At 42.2% G+C, this 19,310-nt stretch overlaps 1 protein-coding gene across 6 annotated transcripts in view; it reads right to left on the bottom strand.

The window, feature by feature from the left end:
- The window catches only part of LOC132897201 (cadherin-like protein 26), a 186,686-nt gene extending 174,295 nt beyond the window's left edge, over positions 1 to 12,391 (bottom strand). For 2 of the 6 annotated variants that reach the window (XM_060938643.1, XM_060938644.1), the window contains exon 1: positions 12,255 to 12,391. In XM_060938643.1, the coding sequence (XP_060794626.1) occupies positions 12,255 to 12,293 (39 nt within the window). In that variant the 5' untranslated portion in view covers positions 12,294 to 12,391. The remainder of the gene's footprint in view (positions 1 to 12,254) is intronic. The other 4 variants (XM_060938642.1, XM_060938640.1, XM_060938639.1 and 1 more) reach the window with 4 other exon arrangements.
- Between the last annotated feature and the right edge of the window lie 6,919 nt (positions 12,392 to 19,310).

Here is a 19,310-nt window from a genome sequence, read left to right as displayed (position 1 = left end):
ATTTGACCAAGTGAGAGTAATCAATGGTCAAACTCTTCAGCCAAGCGTGGCACTGACTTTCCCCTATTTTTCTTTTATTAAAGATAGATTGTACCGAGTGATGCAGGACACTCAAACTCATGAATGGAAAGCCCAGTTGTTCATCCCAAAGAGCTGTAGGGAACTCGTATTCCATACAGCTCACTTTAATCCCATGGCTGGACACTTAGGGAAGATAAAACACTAGCCCGAATAATGGCCCGGTTCTATTGGCTAGGGATTCACGGGGATGTCCATCGGTGGTGTGCGGCATGCTGTGAATGCCAATTAGTAAATCCCATGGCCACTCCAAAAGCGCCATTGCACCCTCTTCCTCTAATCGAGACTCCATTTGAGCGAATTGGGTTGGATCTCGTCGGGCCATTAGATCGGTCAGCATGGGGATATCGCTTTATTTTAGTTCTAGTGGAGTATGCAATGCGATATCCGGAAGCAGTGTCTCTCCGCAATATCCCAGCACACCGTATTGCGGAAGCTCTTCCGCTTTATCTCCCAGGTCGGGATTCCGAAAGAAATCCTGACAGACCAAGGCACCTCATTTATGTCATGCACACTGCACAAACTGTATGGGTTACTGGGAATTAAATCTATCCGCACCAGTGTCTATCACCCACAAACTGATGGTTTAGTGGAGCGATTTAACCAAACACTCAAGAACATAATCTGGAAATTCGTAGGTGAAGATGCACGTAATTGGGATAAGTGGCTCGAGCCCCTGTTATTCGCAGTACAAGAGGTCCCGCAAGCCTCCACGGGGTTTTTTCCCTTTGAATTATTATATGGGCGTAAGCTGCATGGCATTCTGGACATGCTATGGGAAAACTGGGAGGAGGGACCTTCACCTAGTAAAAACGAAATCCAGTATGTTCTTGACCTGCATGCAAAACTCCACACCCTCATGCACCTAACCCAGGAGAATTTGTGGCAAGCACAGGAATGTCAAAGCCGGCTGTATGACAGTGGAATGCACCTTAGAGAGTTCACGCCAGGAGACAAAGTGCTCGTATTATTGCCCACATTGAGTTCTAAATTAGTCGCCAAGTGTCAAGGGCCTTTCGAGGTCACATGGCGAGTTGGGGACGTCAAATATGAGGTGAGGTGAACGGATAAGGGTGGGGCACTGCAAATCTACTACCTCAACCTTTTAAAATGCTGGAATGAGGGGGTCCCCATGGCGTTGGCATCGGTAGTCCCAGAGAAGGCGGAGCTGGGGCCGGAAGTGAAAAAGATAACATCTCAGACCACTCCGGTCCCTTGTGGAGACCACCTCTCACTGGCCCAACTCACGGAGGTAGATAAGTTGCAAAAGGAATTTTCCAACATGTTCTCGCCCCTTCCTGGTCGTAGCCACCTCAAAGAACACCACATTGAAACGCCCCTGGGGGTGGTAGTGCATATAGAAAAGTCAACGCGGTGTCTAAATTCGACGCATACCCAATGCCTCGTATTGATGAGCTGCTCGATCGACTAGGCACGGCTCGCTTTTACTCGACACTGGATTTGACGAAGGGATATTGGCAGATCCCCTTGACTCCATTATCCCGAGAGAAAACGGCCTTTTCCACACCGTTCGGCTTACACCAGTTCGTCACACTTCCGTTTGGGCTGTTTGGGGCGCCCGCTACGTTTCAGCGGCTGATGGACCGGGTCCTCCGGCCGCACGCCACCTATGCGGCCGCGTACCTAGACGACATCATCATTTATAGCAATGACTGGCAGCGGCACCTGCAACACCTGAGGGCCGTCCTTAGGTCGCTGAGGCGGGCGGGACTCACTGCCAACCCGAAGAAGTGGGCGATTGGGCGGGTGGAAGTACGGTATCTGGGCTTCCACTTGGGCAACGGGCAGGTGCGTCCCCAAATTAATAAGACTGCAGCGATTGCGGCCTGCCCGAGGCCCAAGACCAAAAAGGGGGTGAGACAGTTCCTGGGGCTGGCTGGCTACTATCGTAGGTTTATACCTAATTATTCGGACGTCACCAGCCCGCTGACTGACCTCACTAAAAAGGGGGCACCAGATCCGGTCCAGTGGACGGAGCAGTGCCAGCGGGCTTTCTCTGAGGTAAAGGCTGCACTGTGTGGGGGGCCACTCTTACACTCCCCTGACTTCTCTCTCCCTTTTTTGTTGCAGACGGATGCGTCGGACAGAGGGCTGGGGGCCGTTTTGTCCCAGCAGGTGGAGGGGGAGGACCGCCCAGTCCTATACATCAGCCGCAAGCTGTCAGTGCGTGAGGGGCGCTACAGCACCATTGAGAAGGAGTGCCTGGCGATCAAGTGGGCGGTCCTCGCCCTCCGTTACTACCTGCTGGGGCGCTCTTTCACCCTCTGTTCGGACCACGTGCCCCTCCAGTGGCTCCACCGCATGAAGGATGCCAACGCGCGGATCACCCGTTGGTATCTGGCACTCCAACCCTTCAACTTCAAGGTGGTCCACAGGCCGGGGGCGCAGATGGTCGTGGCGGACTTCCTCTCCCGTCAAGGGGGGGGGGAGTCGGCTGCGGGCCGGACGGGCGCCCGGCCTGAGTCGGGCGGTGGGGGTATGTGGCAGCGGGGGCGTGGTCAAGCATCGGTCTGTGACAGGAGGGTGGAGCCGGGGAAGGTGAGTGGCAGATTCGCTACACCTGACGGTAATTAACCTGTGTTTTGTGTGTGTTTTCCCAGTAAACCGCTCCCTATTTTAAGAGGCTGAGAGAGAGCAGAGGGAGCGCGACCCGGGAGTGGAGGCTGAGAGTGTGTCTGTGTACTGCGAGTTCTTTTTTAGACTGAAAAGTTTATTAATAAAATACGCTGTTACTACCTCCAAACGTTGTCCTGCCGTCCTCTGTGCTCCACCCACGCATTGTCCGCGCTACAATGATTCATTTATAAAAGCACAGAACAAATCCCCAAGTTTTGACAGGTCAGATTTTTTCACTTCACTAGTAATTCCTCTAAAATGCCATTAAAGTAAACGATGCTATTTTATATACAGGGTCATTGCCATAGACACAGGAAAGTGGATTTGTGCTGTGATTATGCTATGAAGTTAATACGCTATTTTTACTGAATTTTTGGTGCCATGGTTAGCATTGTTGCCTCACAGCAAGAAGGTTCTGGGTTCGAGCCCAGTGGGGGGCCTTTCTGTGTTCAGTTCACATATTCTCCTTGTGTCTGTGTGGGTTTCCTCCAGGTGCTCCAGTTTTCCCCAACGGCCTGCAGGTTAGTCTGATTGGTGGCTCTAAATTAACCAAAGGTGTGAATGGTTGTTTGTCTCTATGGCTACGTTTACATTAGACCGTATCTGTCTCGTTTTCTTCGCGGATGCACTGTCCGTTTACATTAGACCCCCTGGAAATGCCAGGAAATGGGAATCCGCCAGCATCCACGTATTCAATCCAGATCGTGTCAGCTCCGGTGCTGTGTAAACATTCAGAATACGCGAATACGCTGTGCTGAGCTCTAGCTGGCGTCTCATTGGACAACGTCACTGTGAGATCCACCTTCCTGATTCGCTGGCGTTGGTCATGTGACGCGACTGCTGAAAAATGGCGCGGACTTCCGCCTTGTATCACCTTTCATTAAAGAGTACAAAAGTATGAAAATACTGCAAATACTGATGCAAATACTGCCCATTGTGTAGTTATGATTGTCTTTAGGCTTGCCATCCTTCCACTTGCAAGTGGTAAGTGATATGCACTGGGATCACACACACAGCGGCTCAGTCCCGAATCATGGCTTGTTCACTTCACTCGCGCGCTGTGTGAGCTGCGCAGGGCCAGAGTGCGCACCCTCCAGAGGGCACTCGCTGTTCAGGGCGGAGTGATTTGGAGCGCAGGATGCCTGTGGAGCCGAGCGTATCCGTGTATTAGGCTTGCCATCCTTCTACTTGCAAGTGGTGAGCCTTGCGCGGCTTGCGGCTTGCCATCCTTCTACTTGCAAGTGGTGAGCCTTGCGCATGCTCTAAATGCACTGGGATCATGTTACGCGCCGTCTAAAGTCATGTGATTAGCGTATCCGCATATTGGCGTTGCTGTGTGCACGGCTAACGGTTTTAGTGTAAACGCGAATCGTTTTAAGAACGTTAATCTGATGATCCGCTGATTCGACGTAATGTAAACGTAGCCTATGTGTCAGCCCTGTGATGACCTGGCAATTTGTCCAGGGTGTACTCTACCTCTTGCCCATAGTCAGCTGGGATAAGTTCCAGCTTGCCTGCAACCCTGAACAGGATAAGCAGTTAAGGATAATGGATATTTTAACTCAGACTACATTAAGTATAAATTTCCTAGTTAACAGTGTGTGCAGAACTTCATACTGTTTTGGAGCAAACTAGGACCTCATGAGACCAGAAAACCTGTCAAAGCAAAGACGTTTTAGAGACAAAACACTGAAGTCAATCAGTGTATTGAAAAGGAACCAGGAATAAGCATTGTTCCATCACACCCTTTCTACTCTTTAAGTGTGGGCTTTTTGCATGTGTGCACATTGTGAATGCAGTGAAACATAATATTTAATATATAAAACATATATTTTTTCGTTTCCGGTTGAGAGTACGTCTTGCGCGTTCTGGCTGCCGCTTCTCACCAGAGCTTTTTTTATTTTATTTTATTTATTTTTCTATTTTTTTTTTCCTGTGTGTTTGTGTAGTTTGATGTTTGAGTGTTTTCTGCTGTGGACTGCAGTGAGCTCGTTGCTCATTTTACATTGTGGTTGTCCAGCGCTCTGTGCTTTAAAGTGCTGGTGACATGTTTTTGACATCTTTGGCGATGTATTATAACATAAAAAGTCATTCCCGATGATCCATATATTAATTCATGAAGGTGCCTATTTTACAAGTTATGATAAACGCGGCTATTTGGGCAAATTTGACAGGGCTGCAGCACCCAGGAGACAAAAGAGGAGGAGGAGCTATATGACGTCAGCGAAAGAACCTTCCTCCTAACTTACCAGTTTGTTGTTGATGCGACAGGTGTTCAGTTTATCATTATTAGTATTTTTATTAGACATTATTATACATTATTATAGTTATTATGCCTTCTCGTTGTGTTGCCGGCTTTTGCTCCAAAACCCACAAGGATGGGGTAAGTTTATTCAAGTTTCCCAGAGATCCCGAGCTGCATGCGAAGTGGGTGAAGCAAGTCAGGCGCACTCGTGACAAGTGGGAGCCCTCACCAACATCCGTCCTGTGCTCTGAACACTTCGATTTGGATTGTTTTGACACCCTTCCCAGCTTAAAGGAATCTCTTGGGTGTTCAGTTCAGCACAAACGTGTTACTACCATCAGCAGTGCCTACACAGTGTTGCCAGATTGGGATTTTTCCCACCCAGTTGGGCGATTTCAAGTGCATTTTGGTGGGTTTTGAACATATTTTGGGCTGGAAAACGTCAGCAGTATCTGTTGCCAGATACTGCTGAAGTTTTCCAGCCCTAAATATGTTCAAAACCCACCAAAATGCACTTCAAACCACCCAACTGGGAGGGGAACCTCCCAATCTGGCAACACTGCCAGTATTCCGGAGGGGGTCTACTAGTAGCTATGCCGGATCCAAAGACAGTCCTCCTGTCAGAACATGTGTTGTGAAACGACATAAGATAAAGGTACGTAGAGCTATAGATTCTACATGATAATCATAAATGTAATCATAAAGTCGGCGTGATATCAGTCATGTATTTGCTTGTGAAAGCTTGCGGCTTTCATGTAACTGCCGCCTAGCAACGAGACGCAAAGGGTAAAGAGGGTAGGCTATCATAGATTCTATTCAGAAGAGATCAACACAATTCTAGACTCCCAGAAGAGGAAGAGCTAGCACTAGAGAGTTCACCGGCGTTTTCATGCGCCATTTCCATTGAGTAGAACCAGAGTAGAACAGCCAGTGAACCGCAGCGTGTTCTCCCGGTGACGTCACAGCATGGCCGCGAGCCACGGACCCAGTTTTCTCGCGCTGTGCAATTAAAAGTTGGATATTCGCGTCACAACAGCTTCTTTTCACGTAATTATAACAGAAATCTAACATGTTTGCCATGTTGTATAGTTTATTTAAGAAATTGCATAGAGTCATGTTCGTGTCATCAGCACTTTAACGCTCGGCGTGATGTTCCGAGCGATGTTGCTCGGTGGTGTCGCGGCGGCTGTGCAGGCGGTTTGGGACACACCACCAGCGCTCTGCATGGCGGAGCTTCTCTGCTCGCTTTGTGGATCCACGGCGTGGTGTTCGAGTGATGTGTCTGACGGCGTCACGGCGGCGGTGCTGGAGATGTGGGACTTGTTTTCGTGCGCCTTTTGGTGGGACTGTGGCTGCTACACCACAGGAATTACATCCTGACCCCTACTTGGTGGACTTTTTATTTTTAATTATTTTTAATTTTTTTTTCTTTCCTTTTCTATAATTGTAAAGCGTCCTTGGGGTTTTTTGAAAGGCGCTATATAAATGTAACATTATTATTATTATTATTATTATTATTATTGTAAAGTCAAACTGGGCCCTGTACTACGAATGGAGTTCAACCTACCCAGAAGTAACCCAGGGTTCCCCCGCTAAACCGGGGTTGACAAAACCCGGTTATCTTGTTTGGGGTTAAACGGTACTACGACGCCAGTTATGAAGTTGATTTGTTGAACCTGGTTTAACCTAATCAGGGTTAATGCGCGTTCACGTTAAAGGGGAGGTTATCAGCGCAAATCCCCACTGTTCACAATGGCACGGTCGCCGCACTGCACGGAGGAAGAATGCGCTGTCATAATGCAAAGCTACGAGGAGTTCAAAACAACATTAAGAGCAAAATCTAACACAGCGGCTGCCAATAAGGAGCGGCAAGCATGTTGGCAACGAATTGCCGATCGGGTAAATGCGCGAGTACATTCTCCCTTCTACATGTTCCAGAACAGAAGTATAGGATGAGAGAAGCTTCATGATCAATCACAAGTCACAGAAAATGGTCCTTCGACGTGGCCCCAGTCATATATAGCTTGTTTAATGTCCGAAAAATCCTGAATAAAATGTGGTATGGTAAATTCATGGAGTCGCTACTTAAGCTGATCTGTGCACAGAGTCACATGAATTAGGATGACTGACTGTTCAGTCCCTTTGACTAAGTTGGTGTCGGTCCTGTGAACATTTCAGAGGCAACAGCAGCGCCAAACGCACCTGGCAACAGGTGAAAATGAAATATAAAAACATCATTCATAATGGTGTGTGTGTGTGTGTGTGTGTATGTGTGTGTGTGTGTGTGTGTGTATGTGTGTGTGTGCGCGTGCAAGCAAGCATTCATTTGCCTTTTATTTATTCAAGTTTTATCTGTTTGCCTAATAGTTCAAATTGTTTTGTATATAGTTTATAATGTTATTGTGTGATATTAATGATAATATTGTGGGAAAACTACTTTGCACGGACGTTCATTTAATTTATTCTATCGTCATTTTGTTTGTTCTATTTTTGTGTATTTTATTTATTTATCTGTTTGTCTAGTTGTTTCTATTTTTCTAATATATTTTTTGCATTAATAGTTTTTTCCTATTAAAATAATCTTGTGTTCTTGTTATAACTTTATCTATTTATCTGACTGTTTAGCTGTATCTATTTATTTCAATATTTTTAATATAGAAAGTTTTTTTTTCTATTAAAATGTTCTTGTGATAACTAGTTCTTGTGTTATATTTATTGTAGTTGTATCTATTTTGTATCTCAGACTTAAATATTTTTGTAAAACAAGTTTTTGTATAAAATATTCTTGCGTTCTTGATAACTATGTTCTTGAGTGGGTTCTTTTTTTTTTTTTTTTACAGAAAAGCCGTTCTGCATGGACATTCATTGAAGCCCTCATTGTTTTTTAATGGTTATTTATGAGCGTTTAGGGGTTACAATAATGTAAGTCTAGGTTGCTTTATATAAAAGGTATGTCCAGAAATATTGATGTCACTGTCTAAGCAGAGGGATCTGGCTTCTTTAGACACTGTCTTCTTAAAACTGAATAAATATTTAAAAAGAGCCAAATGAGCCAGTCTTTTGAACGGCTCTTTTCAAAGAACGGATCACAAAGATGCGGATCCCATCAAAGAGCCATAAATCCGATCTCTAATCTGCGCTCCGATATCGCACGGGTCATCCAGGTACGCTGGCATTGTCTCTAGAGGAAATGTCGGTGGAGAGGTGGTGTTTAAAAAGGGTGTGGTTAATCGGAAACCTCGGGTTAACCAAGAACATAACCTGAGACGAGCAGGTTTGAGATGCAGCGTAAGTTGCCATGGCAGCAGACCTCGGTTTGAACATAGCCAACTTTCGTAGTATGGGTTAATCGGGAAGTTACGCTGCACGTGATCAAGTTACTCTCGAAGTTACCCTGGTAAGCCAGAAAACCCGCTTTGTAGTACAGGGCCCTGGTTTTTAATGGTGTTTGTTTACATTTGGGAAACACAGGGGAAAAATGTGTTTAGAAAACTGGAAAAAGTGTGTGTTTGAAAGTGAGATCACTGCAACTCAGCTGATTGGCTGGAACGAGCATTGCCAGTCAGCTGATTATCAATTGCACCTGGGCTCGTTGCAGCTGAGTGTGAGCTGCAAACTGAAGGTTCACAGGTGTGTTAATCAGCTGATTAGTTGTGGGGTGGTGGGAGACTGGTAAGAGTTACTTTAAAACTGTTGTGCTTCTGACCTACTCGAGCTAACACTGCAAATGTGGCATTTGGGAAACTGGAGAGGCAGCCAGTAAGCATTTGTATTTTGTTCTGCTTTAGGGCAATTCCATGTAAATGTCAACCTCACCATGCAAAAATAAAGCAACATGTAATACATCAAAACCACTCCCAGAGATATCACCTAGGCCTGTATTTTACAGATGTGAATAAGTGAACCAATTTGTAACCAACATATGTCACGGTCAGTCTTTCTTTCTTATAATGTAAAACCCAAGCTAAAATCAACTTTGATCATGTACAATTCTATATTATTGCCACAAGCCACAGAAATGTATGCTAAAATCCACAAAACAGCAAAACAATAGCCATCCTAAATATTATTTAAGAACCTTGATAGTTTTAGCTGATATTTAGAGAGTTTTTCAAAGGGTTATGGTGGTTAAATTGCTGATTTTCTAAACATATGCCATGTCTATTTCAGACGCGTCACATCCATAACGCTGACTTTTCCTTCCGAAACTCTGCATGAAATACAAAATATTTTAAACAAAGATTTTTTTAATATTCCCCTTGGACCCCTCTATCAAATGGATATCTCTATTTCGACATTAGGTTTACGATTTCAGAGTTTGATAAAAATGTACAGTCACCCAAGAAAAGTGATACTTTTTCTGTCACATCCATAACGCATCTTTTATTGGCATTTTCTGGCATGCCCTAGATGTACTATGGGAATTGTTCTTGTTCTATCACTTCTCCAGTATGGTACAGCCTTAAAATATGCAACACCTGTTTAAATACTGGGAGACAATAAAACATGCACTGGGTCATTTGTTGCCATTTTGAGTTCAAGTGTCACGTCCATAACGCTGGAATTGCTCTTTACTTAATGTTGAAATTGTTTATTGTGCTGCATCTCTGTGTTTGTATTTGCTTCGACAATGCGTGGCCGTGCAACAGTGTTGGGCGTTGGGCTTTCTATTTGAATACACGCAGTGTCGTGTTTCTACTCCATTTTTGGCCTCTTATTGTTTGTGTGGTTAAGTATAAACCTGGGCACAGATTCCTTCATTGCAATATTTATCTGCATTATATGGTATTGGTAGTTGTAGTGGATTTGTGGGCTACTTAAAGCAGCTGTGAATGGCCAAATTGAGCGTACTGCTATGGCTTGTGTAGTTGTATTGGTTCTTCTGGTAGTTTATTTCCTTGTAATTTTAATGTGTATACTAAGTAGTTAAATCCTATTTTTCTACAGTCATATTTAAGTGTTATCTGGTTTGTAGTTTAAAATATTTATTCTCATGTCTATTTTGTATAAGTATTTAAGGCATTTTTGCACTTTAACTGTTAATAATTGTTGTTGTGTTTTTTCTATTTTTATATTTTCGAAGGTTTTTCACCTAAAGAGAACTAAAGGCTAACAAGCTAAAGAGCAGTGGCGGCTGGTAGCCTTTCAAACAGGGGAGGCTGGTCCATTACAATATTTCCAGATTTTAAAAGAAAAAACATCAGTTTTGCCCATACTCTTGCCTCTGATCTGGCTGATTGTTGGCAGGGTCACAAACTGTGAAATAACAGGTTCTTTTGGCCCATTAGCCTACTGTCCAATATACATGATGGTGTTGGGGGGTATATTTTAACATTTTATTTTAAAATTGTGGCATGTTGTTTAAAAATTGATCATTATTGAAAGCAGCTCTTTGTCAGGAACCTCAGCAGTAACAACAGAGTGTTCTGGAATAGGCACAAGCACTGACCTTGGGGAGCCAAACATGGAGCTGGGGGCCACACATTTCATTCAATGATACTTTCCCTATATTTTACTTATTTTGACTGAAATGTTTTATTGACAATTTTGAGAACCCTTCACTTTTAATCCAGGTCTGTAGTGTGAAATGTTCTCGGCTGTGTTTTTGTTTAAAAATCTCATCTCATTATCTCTAGCCGCTTTATCCTTCTACAGGGTCGCAGGCAAGCTGGAGCCTATCCCAGCTGACTACGGGTGAAAGGCGGGGTTCACCCTGGACAAGTCGCCAGGTCATCACAGGGCTGACACATAGACACAGACAACCATTCACACTCACATTCACACCTACGCTCAATTTAGAGTCACCAGTTAACCTAACCTGCATGTCTTTGGACTGTGGGGGAAACCCACGCGGACACGGGGAGAACATGCAAACTTCACACAGAAAGGCCCTCGCTGGCCCCGGGGCTCGAACCCAGGACCTTCTTGCATTGAGGCGACAGCGCTAACCACTACACCACCGTGCCGCCCCCAGTATAATATACTCAGCATAAACATTTTAAATAGATTCTATATTTTTGGTCCATCCATGACATATTACTAAAGTAGCCTATTTACTGTTGTTGATGTGGGTCACTTGCTGTTAGCCAATTCACTTTCTCGTACCAGGAGAGCTGAAAGGAACGAGTATTATTCCCTACCTTTTTCACCAAGTCAATTTGAGGCGTTGGTCTACCCTGCGCTTTAATTTTAATTTTTTCCTCGAAAGGAAGACTGGCAAATGGCTTCGCCAAAATTAAATCAGCAATGCTTGGCATCCGTGCGCAGCTTTCTTGCTAGCTGACTAGCCCCCTCAAGTTCAGTCACTCAAATAAACGAAATTTCTGGAACTAAGATAGCAAACTTGACAACACTATATTTAAACTTTATTTACAATGAAAATGTATACAAACTAAAAAAGCTGGTAGAAACCGTATGTAATGAATGAAATCGAAATGTAAACTGATCTCTTGCAATACACCACAGCACTTGCGAATCCACATGGGACTGAACTGAGATTCACCGCTGCCTGTCTATATTTGAAACGAGCTGTCAATCAAAGAAAATATCTGGCTGCTTTCTCCAATCACCAGTCTCCTTGCGGAAAGCTTTGCCATGTCCCTCCCACTATGAGGCTGGGAGTCCATGGGGCGGGCATTTTCACAGTATTTGTCCAATAACCGTCTTGCATTTTGATATTGAAAAGCGCAGAGCTCCCAAATGCCATTGAAGTCCACTGAGGCTGGGCTGCATCGCGCTGTCACGAGGGGGAAAAACTCACGCACACATTAGGCGAACTGGGGAAAGTTATAACGGAATGATTTCGCATTGTAGTTGGGTTGAGCACATATATTTCTATGATTCTGGATCTGAAATAGCAATGTTATAAGGTCGGCTATAACATAAGCCTAGCGCAGTTCATCCTACACGATGTTCATCATTTTTAGAGGAGGCTGAGCCTCCCTCGTTGTCTTAGAGCAATCGCCCGTGCTAAAGAGAGAACTAAAGAGCTAAAGACCTGTTAACTGTTTCTACCATCTACCTGCCATTGTAACTTTATGGATGTGCCTTGAACTTTAATAAAAAGAAAAAAAAGAGGAAACAGAAACAGTTGTCTTGTCGAATCCTTTGAGTGAAGTCCAGTTACCCTAAACCTCCACCAGATGCCACAATCCTTTATTCAAGTTGGGGAAATTGCACAGAAATAACCAATCAAAACTGACATTATTATTATCACTTAAATTCATCACAGCCTTTTGCTCGTACAAAACAAACTACACTACATTCAGTCTTGTACAGAAATACTTATACTTACAGCCAGAAGAAGCAGCAGCAAATTGCTGGTTTTCCTCATCCTGACCCTTGTACAAGAAACTGTCCTGGTGTTCCACGCACCAGCTGTATACTCTCCCTCTTGGTTTCTGTGTGTATGTGTACTGTGTAGATTATTTATCTTGAAGCCACTGGTGTGGGAGTGGCTATGCTGATGTAGCTGAAGAATGAAAAGGTACTGGCTGTTTTCTCTGTTGTGCATCCTGCACTCGAATTCATCAACCTAACTGCAAAAACAGGATTGTCTCATTTCTGTGTAAGATGAAGAGCTTCTGCAATGTAATCAGTACTTGTACTACACGACTGTTTGTGTATTGCAGTGCAATGTTGTCACTTGTACAACCTGTAAAAATGTATTGTCAAAAAAGCACCCCTAAAAAAAAAAAAACCCTGTTGTATGACTGGGTGTTTCTTCTATTTAAATTAAGTGAACATAATTGAATATGTTGAACAACCTGTTCCAAATCCATAGGCATTAGTATGAAGTTGTTCCACCTTTGTTGCTATAACAGCCTCCAGTCTTTTAGGAATGCTTACAACTAGATTTTTAGAGTGTGGCTGCGAGGATTTGCCCATTCAACCAAAATAGGGCAGTTGGGCACTGATGTTGGACAAGGAGTCCTGGGGCACAATTGGCCTTCCAGTTCATCCCAAAGGTGTTCAATGGGGTTGAGTTCAGGGCTGCTTGACGACTTCCACTCCAAGCTTGACAAACCATATCTTCATGGAGCTCACTTTGTGTACAGAGGCATTGTCATGCTGAAACAGTTTTGGACCTCTTAGTTCCAATGAAGGGAAATCTTAATGCTACAGCATACAAAGCCATTCTATACAATTGTGTGCTTCCAACTTTGTGGCAACAGTTTGGTGAAGAACCAAATATGGATGTGAACAAATCATAATCTAAACTATGCATGGCTTTAACTGATTTAATTTCAACAAATGTTTGGACATAACACCAAGCTGAATGTAAAAGCTTTAAACATAAGTTTAGTGTGTGTGTGTGTGTGTGTGTGTGTGTGTGTGTGTGTGTGTGTGTTAAAAATGAATAAATGCATGTGTCCATAACTGATTTAACCCATGCATCAAGTGGTTGCATCCAGTACAAACTGCTTTTCTTATTTACCAGTTTACCACAAACAAGAAATATAAGTTAAAAGAAACTGAAAGGAACGCAAAGTATGTCCACACCTAATCCAAGATGTTTAGCTACAGCCCTGATCGTTGTGTGTACAGTTTCATCTTGGCAAGAATTTATCTTGTATAAAAGATCTATAAATTATTTTTGAACTTGTCATGAAAGGTTCCTTGCATGAAAACAAAAAAGTCTGAAAACCTTTTAAGAATGTTCTTGTCTTGGCAGGTGTGTCAAATAAAGCAGTCAAACAGGATGTGATTTTAATCAGTCACCAACATCTCGGGTTAAAATATACAACAACCCCAACAACACGCAAGGGTGGTTCTCCACTATAGTTGCAAATTGGTGTCACCTCACTTAAGTATTCTGAGACCAGGGCCCTGTACTACGAACGGAGGTTAACCTACCCAGAAGTAACCCAGGGTTCCCCTGCTAAACCGGGGTTGACAAAACCTGGTTATGAGCAATTCCAGCATTATGGACATGACACTTGAACTCAAAATGGCAACAAATGACCCAGTGCATGTTTTATTGTCTCCCAGTATTTAAACAGGTGTTGCGTATTTTAAGGCTGTACCATACTGGAGAAGTGATAGAACAAGAACAATTCCCATAGTACATCTAGGGCATGCCAGAAAATGCCAATAAAAGATGCGTTATGGATGTGACAGAAAAAGTATCACTTTTCTTGGGTGACTGTACATTTTTATCAAACTCTGTGAAATTGTAAACCTAATGTCGAAATGGAGATATCCATTTGATAGAGGGGTCCAAGGTGAATATTAAAAAAATCTTTGTTTAAAATATTTTGTATTTCATGCAGAGTTTCGGAAGGAAAAGTCAGCGTTATGGATGTGACGCGTCTGAAATAGACATGGCATATGTTTAGAAAATCAGCAGTTTAACCAACATAACCCTTTGAAAAACTCTGTAAATATCAGCTAAAACTATCAAAGTTCTTAAATAATATTTAGGATGGCTATTGTTTTGTGGATTTTAGCATACATTTCTGTGGCTTGTGGCAATAATATAGAATTGTACATGATCAAAGTTGATTTTAGCTTGGGTTTTACATTATAAGAAAGAAAGACTGACCGTGACATATTAGGTTGGTTACAAATTGGTTCAACTTATTCACATCTGTAAAATACAGGCCTAGGTGATATCTCTGGGAGTGGTTTTGATGTATTACATGTTGCTTTATTTTTGCATGGTGAGGTTGACATTTACATGGAATTGCCCTTATCTTGTTTGGGGTTAAACGGTACTACGACGCCAGTTATGAAGTTGATTTGTTGAACCTGGTTTAACCTAATCAGGGTTAATGCGCGTTCACGTTAAAGGGGAGGTTATCAGCGCAAATCCCCACTGTTCACAATGGCACGGCCGCCGTACTTCACGGAGGAAGAATGCGCTGTCATAATGCAAAGCTACGAGGAGTTCAAAACAACATTTAAGAGCAAAATCTAACACAGCGGCTGCCAATAAGGAGCGGCAAGCATGTTGGCAACGAATTGCCGATCGGGTAAATGCGCAAGTACATTCTCCCTTCTACATGTTCCAGAACAGAAGTATAGGATGAGAGAAGCTTCATGATCAATCACAAGTCACAGAAAATGGTCCTTCGACGTGGCCCCAGTCATATATAGCTTGTTTAATGTCCGAAAAATCCTGAATAAAATTTGGTATGGTAAATTCATGGAGTCGCTACTTAAGCTGATCTGTGCACAGAGTCACATGAATTAGGATGACTGACTGTTCAGCCCCTTTGACTAAGTTGGTGTCGGTCCTGTGAACATTTCAGAGGCAACAGCAGTGCCAAACGCACCTGGCAACAGGTGAAAATGAAATATAAAAACATCATTCATAATGGTGTGTGTGTGTGTGTGTCGTTCTTTTTCTGTACTGTGTTTCAGGTGAAAAAGCTTTTGCCCAAGGACAAGAAGTAGGCTAAACAGCATTTGCCTTTTTATTTATTCAAGTTTTATCTGTTTGCCTAATAGTTCAAATTGTTTTGTATATAGTTTATAATGTTGTTGTGTGATATTAATGATAATATTGTGGGAAAACTACTTTGCACGGATGTTCATTTAATTTATTCTATCGTCATTGTTTGTTCTATTTTTTTGTGTATTTTATTTGTTTGTCTAGTTGTATCTATTTTTCTAATAATTTTTGCATTAATTGTTTTTTCCTATTAAAATAATCTTGTGTTATAACTTTATCTATTTATCTGACTGTTTAGTTGTATCTATTTTTGTTACAACTTCAATATTTTTAATGGTTTTTTTTCTATTAAAATGTTCGTGTTATATTTATTGTAGTTGTATCTATTTTATATCTCAGACAAATATTTTTGTAAAACAAGTGTTTTTCTATAAAATATTCTTGCGTTCTTGATAACTATGTTCTTGAGTGGGTTTTTTTTTTTTACAGAAAAGCCGTTCTGCATGGACATTCATTGAAGCCCTCATTGTTTTTTAATGGTTATTTATGAGCGTTTAGGGGTTACAATAATGTAAGTCTAGGTTGCTTTATATACAAGGTATGTCCAGAAATATTGATGTCACTGTCTAAGCAGAGGGATCTGGCTTCTTTAGACGCTGTCTTCTTAAAACTGAATAAATATTTAAAAAGAGCCAAATGAGCCAGTCTTTTGAACGGCTCTTTTCAAAGAACGGATCACAAAGATGCGGATCCCATCAAAGAGCCATAAATCCCATCTCTAATCTGCGCTCCGATATCGCACGGGTCATCCAGGTACGCTGGCATTGTCTCTAGAGGAAATGTCGGTGGAGAGGTGGTGTTTAAAAAGGGTGTGGTTAATCGGAAACCTCGGGTTAACCAAGAACATAACCCGAGACGAGCAGGTTTGAGATGCAGCGTAAGTTGCCATGGCAGCATACCTCAGTTTGAACATGGCCAACTTTCGTAGTATGGGTTAATCGGGAAGTTACGCTGCACGTGATCAAGTTACTCTCGAAGTTACCCTAGTAAGCCAGAAAACCCGCTTCGTAGTACAGGGCCCAGGCCTTTAAATAAAATCAGGGTGTCTGTGTTCATATGCCTTCCTATTGATTATAAAAATTAATTGATATTAAATTTTATCCACTCAAATATAAGTGTTGGTAGAATTTTTCATTGGAAGTACCCAAGGGGGTCCAAAATGCGTGTCTCATACATCCCAGAAGGAAAATAAACCCTTGCTGAAAAATATTTATTGGTGTTATTTTGTGTCACCCATTTAAATATGATCAATATTGTCCATGCAGCATGAAGAAAAGCACATTTTGAAAATATTTCCAATACTAGTCAGAAATTTTCCCGCCAAGAAATTGATTTTTGGTGTCCCAAGTAATTAAGTCAGTACACTAACAGTACTAACTAGAGACACCTGGGGGAAAATGGACAGAACTATTCTAATGAGATGACTGCAGTGCATTGTGGGAATCCCACAAGTTCAAGGGAGGGAAACATTGAATTTCATATTGTGGTAGTTTTCCAGCATTGTTCAGGTTTGTATGGCAATTTTTAACAGAATTTATAATAGCAGTCAATATACTAACACTTCTAGAATGATGTAGGCCCAGCTTTGTCATGAAAACATGTTTGTGCCATGAATGTGAGTTAGAAGACCTTTCAACTCGACTACAATGCACAGGCATCATGTACACATCTGCACCCTGGTGACCAGATGATGAACTATTTGTCCATACACTAACAGTCCATACACTAACACCGGGGTCTGTTTGTGTACTGACTATTGTGTTAGTGTATTGACTAGAGGTCTGCGTGGGTCAGATTTTTCAGTCCCGCTCGCGCCCGCAAAGAATTATGATTTTCAGTCCCGCTCCCGCCCATGCCTGCCATATTTTGTCCCGCTCCCGCCCGCAAATCCCGCATGATGCAGACGTTCGCGTTATTTCTCAGGAAAGTTCTTGTCTTGACACAGCGTGATGGTGCCCCGCCCCCTACTTTGAGTGGATTTGAGCATAAATATCTACAGCTCATGTTTATTGTTTACCTTGTTACTGAATTCAGCATGTAGTATCTCTAATTTAATCGCAAATCACACATTTTTATCACACGAGAAACCATTGTAATTCTCTGATCAGCATAAAGTGAATGTGCTTTTTTTTTTTTTTATTATTGCAAAGCTAGTAAAAGTAGTGAATTGATTTACTGCTTGCATTAGTCTACAACTTTAATCAGAGAGACAGGTTACACAGGGATGGTAGGCTTGACTCAATGCTATCCCAGAAATCCTTCCTGTAATATGCAAATTTGGCCGCCTCTGATTGGACAGCCAAATTTGCATATTACAGGAAGGATTTCTGGGATAGCATTGAGTCAAGCCTACCGTCCCTGTGTAACCTGTCTCTCTGATTAAAGTTGTAGACTAACGCAACAAGTAAATCAATTCACTCATGGTTCTCTTGCTAGCTGGGTGTAAACTGGAAGTCATTAGAGGGATCAATAGCAAATTTAAGATGCCATTTCTCACTCAATCTGACTTTCTCTGCAAATTTAGGCATCTTAAAATGTTTTTAATAATGCCAAATAAAATATCCAGCACAAATTATATATGATAGACATAAATTAATAATTTATAAATTTTATTTCAAGCACGTTTTTAGTTAGCAGGACTGCATCTTATCACCACTCCCACCCACGCCACATATGTGCACTTCTGTTCGCACCTGCAATGAGCTTTCAAAATTTGTCCCGCGCCGCACTGCTTTGCGGTGGGTCCCACGAGTCCCCCGGGACTCCCGCGGGAGTGCAGGGCTCTAGTATTGACCAATTTGATAGGATGACAGTTTGATGTCTCTCGATCCCTTTTGTCAACCTACTAGTATATAGGCCTATACCTAGTACATGTATCCTACCAGGATATCTTTAAAGGTTTTCTGATTAGGCCTAGTCAATTTCTGAGAGTGTCTGTGTACTGACCTAAAAATTTGAATTTGCCCCTCCCCCCCATACTCACCTTTTACAAACTGTTAATTTTACTTCCAGCTTCCCCTACTTACTACCTGGTTGAATGATTGATCTTTGGTTGAAAATAGCTAGGTGAATCCCAAGGAAGGTATGTACTAGTACACCAGGAAGAGTTGATCATGTCTAAAAACTCAATTGTCAATAATAAAGGGGGCCAATATTAAGAAAATCTATTGAGTTGGTGGTCACTGTTCCAATATTTTTTCACACCACCTGTACTTGTTGAGGGTTTTCTAATTTGATGGTGATCCATAGAGTAAATATAAATAGATAATAAAATATAAATATATATATACATAAATAAAATATATATGAATAAGAAATATACATAATATACTGTATATAAATCTCATTATGCAAATATAAATACATTTTAAGTTTTCCACACCGCAACTCATTTCTTAGACATAGAGTTGGTGTCAAAAATACCAATGGGAGATGGAAACATTAAATATGTTTTTATCATCGCTGGGAACTGCACTTTGTCTCCAGTTTTAATAGGTTGTTTTAATATTTTGCTTTTAGATGCCACCAAAACCTGCAGTAACTGCATCTGCTATACGCCACCGAAAGTATATGGAACGTGTAAAAGCAGATCCACAGCGATATCAGGAGTATCTTGAAAAGCAACGGCAAAAAAACAGGGCACTTAAAGAAGCTGGAGAATTTAAATCCATAAAATCGAGGTCCAAACGGGAGCAGAGAGCTATTAGGAAGAAATGGCGTCAACAGAAGTGGGCCAGTAGGAAGCGGTTAGCAGAGGCATCCCAAGTCGCATCCCGCATGATGACACCACCAGATACACCATCCGACATCAACAACATTGACCAAGAACCACCAAGGCGGAAGCGTGGCCGTCCTCCTCTGAAAGACATTAGAAAGTCCACAGCATTTATTTAT

This window comes from Neoarius graeffei, chromosome 13 (assembly GCF_027579695.1).
Source record: "Neoarius graeffei isolate fNeoGra1 chromosome 13, fNeoGra1.pri, whole genome shotgun sequence".
Classification (NCBI taxonomy): domain Eukaryota; kingdom Metazoa; phylum Chordata; class Actinopteri; order Siluriformes; family Ariidae; genus Neoarius; species Neoarius graeffei.
This window is presented reverse-complemented; position numbering and strand designations above follow the sequence as displayed.